The sequence below is a fragment of the Poromitra crassiceps genome (genome assembly GCF_964638095.1).
Source record: "Poromitra crassiceps genome assembly, chromosome: 2".
NCBI classification, from domain to species: domain Eukaryota; kingdom Metazoa; phylum Chordata; class Actinopteri; order Beryciformes; family Melamphaidae; genus Poromitra; species Poromitra crassiceps.
Genome location: NC_139624.1, coordinates 78,912,052 through 78,917,051, shown reverse-complemented (window position 1 = coordinate 78,917,051; position 5,000 = coordinate 78,912,052). Strand labels below are relative to the sequence as shown.

The 5,000-nt window shown below is 45.2% G+C and overlaps 1 protein-coding gene across 1 annotated transcript in view; it reads right to left on the bottom strand.

Annotated features, from left to right (window-relative positions):
• zfhx4 (zinc finger homeobox 4) overlaps positions 1–4,952 on the bottom strand; it is a gene marked incomplete at both ends in the record, with an annotated part of 42,789 nt that extends 37,837 nt beyond the window's left edge. Inside the window, one exon of the mRNA XM_083663107.1 lies at positions 4,949–4,952. Coding sequence (XP_083519233.1) covers positions 4,949–4,952 — 4 coding nt within the window. The remainder of the gene's footprint in view (positions 1–4,948) is intronic.
• Positions 4,953–5,000: the final 48 nt, after the last annotated feature.

The window sequence follows — 5,000 nt, the reverse complement described above, 5'->3', positions numbered from 1 at the left end:
CTCATCTCTCTCTCTCTCCCCCATCTTTCTCTCTCTCTCCCCCATCTCTCTCTCTCATCTCTCTCTCTCCCACATCCTTCTCTCTCTCTCCCTCATCTCTCTCTCCCTCCGCTCTCTCTCTCTCTCATCTCTCTCTCCCTCATCTCTCTCTCTCTCATCTCTCTCTCCCTCATCTCTCTCTCTGCCTCTCTGTTTTTCCTGCTCTTTTATGATTCTCCCTCCAATATTTATCTAGCCCCTGATTATAAACATCTGGCCGACAGGGCAGTCCGCACAGCGGCAGCCGCAAAACACACACACACACACACACACACACACACACACACACACACACACACACACACACACACACACACACACACACACACACACACACACACACACACACACACACACACACACACACACACACACACACACACAGTCAGAGACACACACCCGGTGGAAATATCACACACGCTCGCCAACGTGACCCTGTCAGGTCCAGACCGGACGAAAGAGGGGGGGAGAGAGAGAGAGCGAGAGAGTGGGGGGGGGGGAGACAGACAGAGAGACAGAGTCAGAGCAGAGAGAGAGAGAGAGCGAGAGAGTGGGGGGGGGGGAGGAGACAGACAGAGAGACAGAGTCAGAGCAGAGAGAGAGAGAGAACTAGGAGCTGAGGTTAATGGCCTTCCCATCTCTGTGATAAGAATTCATTCTGTTCTGTTACCAGCACTTATCTACAGAGTCTGCTGTCTCTCCCCCTCTCTCTCTCTCCCTCACAAACACACAAACACACAACACACACACACACACACACACACACACACACACACACACACACACACACATGCACAGCGAGGGTCTGAGATCAATAGATGAACCTAATGAAGAAAGCAGCTGTTTCTCGGCATACCTGCTCAACTCTATCAGCTCAACAAGATCTCCCTGCCTGCATCAATCTGTCTATATATCCATCCATTCATCTATCCACCTGTCTGTCTGTCTGTCTGTGTGTTTGTGTGTGTGTGTGTGTGTCTGTCTGTCTGTCTGTCTGTCTGTCTAATCTATCTATCTATCTATCTATCTATCTATCTATCTATCTATCTATCTATCTATCTATCCATCTCTTCTTACATCTCTCTACCCAGCCATCCATCCATATATCTAGCTATATCTGCTCCACTAGAGGTCGACCGATATGGGTTTTTCAGTGGCTGATGCCGATGCGATAATTAGAGAGCAGGGTGGCCGATATATAATATATATATATATATATAATTTATTTTTGTGCATTCGATAAAATACGATTATTTAAATATAATAATGAATGAGAGTATTTGGGTAAAAAAAACAAGTAGCCTATAATTAATTCCATTATCCATTCATGCACATTGAGAATCTCATATAACAAATACATCTAATATAAGATGGTTATCTTAGCCAGTAACATGCTTTAGATTTATTTTATTTTATTAATAAAATAGAAAAATACAAAATACATTCAGAAGTGACTGCTAGGCTATTTACTGTAAGTGAGAGCACCTCATTCAACTGTATTATTCTATTAAATGAGAGGGTTTGGGTGTTTAGGAGACAAATCGTCTCCCAAACTCTCTCAATATTATTACAAAAGAGTGTGGGCCTGAAATTCGGAGTGGGATTCTGGGAATCGCACATATTTTCGGGAATTCCCGCATATTTTGAATTTATAATGCGGGACTAATCCTGCATCTGTTTGCGTGGGCCGATGTCTATGCATGTAGTAATCGTGAACATCGAGTATAAATTGTCACGCTACTTGTTTTTACCCTGCCATAATAATCGCCCTTGTGAGCGTGATGCCGATTAATAAAAAATGCCAAGAATCGGCGCCGATTTATCGGCCGGCCGATTGATCGGTCTACCTCTAACTCCATACATGCAGGAGTTATCCCTCTGCTCTGTCTGTCCGGCTGTGGCTACATGTAAACACAGATACCAGCAAGACAGATATGGCTTCCAATTGAGCCCACTGCGCCTTCTCATGTATTCAGGTTTTTTCTTTATTTTCCAGGAACTAATACAAGGCCTGAAAACAGACAATCTAATAAAATGGCTGCTGTGGTTTAAGAGAATCGCTGTGTGTGTGTGTGTGTGTGTGTGTGTGTGTGTGTGTATGTGTGTGTGTGTGTGTGTGTGTGTGTGTGTGCGCATGGGTGTGTGTGTGTGTGTGCGCATGTGTGCGTGTGCGTGTGTGTGCGTGCGCGCGTGTGCTTAAAATAGGCCTGTGACGGGCAGTGGCCAAATGGATAATGCTTGAACAGATCTTTATCCTATTGGGCTACTGTCCTGTTTTTAGCTGCATAAAAAAACATCAGTTTTCAGGCACCAAAAACAAGACTGTAATCCTGGACGGAAATCAAAGAAAATCTTAAATATAGTGAGGCCAGATTAAAAAAAAAACACAGTTATAAATTAATTAAAAATATTTTGTGATTTTATTGGATGTATTAAAAATAGAATAGTGTGCTGCAGCACATTATAAATGTGAGCTGGGAGTTTTTCCTTCAGCATCGGCCTTCACTTATAAAGAAACATACAAAATATGAATTTTCATAATACAGTATTTACTGAAAAACTAAACTGCAAAATAAGCAGTATCTAGTTATTTAATCATTTGGTATACATGTTGCATTCAATAAATAAGCATAGGCCAGTATATCAGCATTTTTGAATGTATTACATACAGAAATTATGGCTAGAATCGCCAATGTAACTCATTAATTTTTCAGTTTGACATTCATTCCAGTCAACTCATATTGGGTTTCTAATGGCTAGATGACTGCTATGTGACTACATTCCTGATCGAGGGTGGTTTTTGTTCATGTCCGGTGCACTGCATATAGCTGCCGTTAGCACATAGCAATTTCATATACTAACAATAAGTCCATGTGACACGTCATGTGACATGTCTTTCTCTGGTGTGCAGCAGGGTCTTGTTGTTTGTCGAGGCTGAGGAGAAAAGAGTCACGGAAGAAGAAGAGAAATATCTCCAAGCCCAAAATATTCATTAGCGTTGCTTGGAACCATCTCCACCAACAATATTATTCACACGCAACATGCAACACGCAACAGACACACACACACACACACACACACACACACACACACACACGCACACCACACACACGCACACACAAACACACACGGTCCTGAGGCAACTGCCCCGGAGATGGTATTTGCAGACGGTTACAAATAAGGAGTGTTGGCTTTCCTCCGACTCTCTCAAAAACATGCAAAAAATGTCCATTTCATTACTGGCTAAACAATGTCATATGGGCCCCCACCGGCCCTGATACAAGCAGACAAAGACTGAGCAGCACACATATGCTTCCAATAAATCAGATTACTGAGAGGGAGAGAGAGAGAGGGAGGGGAGAGAGAGAGTGAGTGCAAGAGAGAGAGAAAGAAAGAGAGAAACCGCCAGACACTTAGAGGATTGACAATATTCCCTTTTTCTCGCTACCTCCTCCCCTCCCTTTCCTTCCTTCACTTTCTGATCCCTCTCTCCCCCCCCCCTCTCTCTCTCCCCCCCCCTCTCTCTCTCCCCCCCCCCCCCCCACTCTCTCTCTCTTGCCCCCCTCTCTCTCTCTCTTCCCCCCCTCTCTCTCTCTCTCCCCCCCCCTCTCTCTCTCTTGCCCCCCTCTCTCTCTCTCTCCTCCCCCCTCTCTCTCTCCCCCCCTCTCTCCCCCCCAGTGGGGTCTGTGTTAGCATGGAGCCAGTGCTGAGCCATATCTCTGCCTTATCTCTGCTAGCCGTCAGAAAACACAAAGCTGCATGTTTCCCTGCATTAGACTCTGTGGCCCTGACACGCCACGCCACGCTCTCTGGCTCGCAGCCCCTCAACATGGCCCAACGGAGACAATCAAAACAGCACAAAGATAGACGAATTTAATCAAATGAGCTGTGGCTTACCGGCTTCAATTGCTATCATTCTGCTTTCTGTCACATCAACGCACGGAAATGTCAGCCGTGAAATTTTAGTGGAAATGCGCGGTTGGTCGGCATCGTGACAACAAATGTCACCCGAGAAAACTCACGAAATGAGACGAGCCTTTGAAAGCCACCGAGTGTCCTTATAGCCGGATTTGAGGAGGCGTCAGATTTGGAGTGGCGGTGATGTTTTTTTTTTTTTAACCGTGCGACCACCTCCCAGGCGAGCGCGCTGCGGGCCTCCCGTCAAGATATCCTGTTGTGTTGTGTTGCCTCCGATGATGCCAGAGCACTTGTCCCACCATCGTAAAAGCTAGTATTGATTCTTCCTTAAACAAAGTTGTTAGAAAAACAGGGAGAGAAAGCGTGGACAGGGCGGGGGAATATGTTCACAATTTGAAGAGAAAGGCGCGATCGATATTCAAATGACTCCTTACATTGATTTATAATTAAGTCTTAATTGCGGCCAGGCTTGGACTTTGAAACTGCCCTGTGACAATAGCCCGGCAAAGAGAATAGGGGAACATTATTGATACACTTTAACGGTGGTGGTCACCCACACATTGATCTCAGCCGTTTTGCGGTGCCACTGGTGCGCTCCGAGGATCTAAATACACATACACACACACACACACACAGGCAGTCGAGCAAAGGCGCCACACCAACTGCACACACAAATACTGCACGAAATACACACACCTAAGTGAACCAGCACAGCACAATTAACCTTCATCCGGGAAAATACTCCCTTATCTACAAACTTCACTGTGCACATGTGTTGGTGTGTGTGTGTGTGTGTGTGTGTGTGTGTGTGTGTGTGTGTGTGTGTGTGTGTGCATGCATGCGTGTGTGTGTGTGTGTGTGTGTGTGTGTGTGTGTTGTAATTACACCATTATGTGTGGAACTGATTGACTTCAGATGGTGTCGGTGGTGGTAGCATCCTGGACAAAATAAGGGGTTGAAAATGTGTGTGTATATCCGCGTATTCAATTACCCATGTTTGCATCTATATCTGTGTGTTTGTGGTCCAGGTGTGCGTTTGTGTT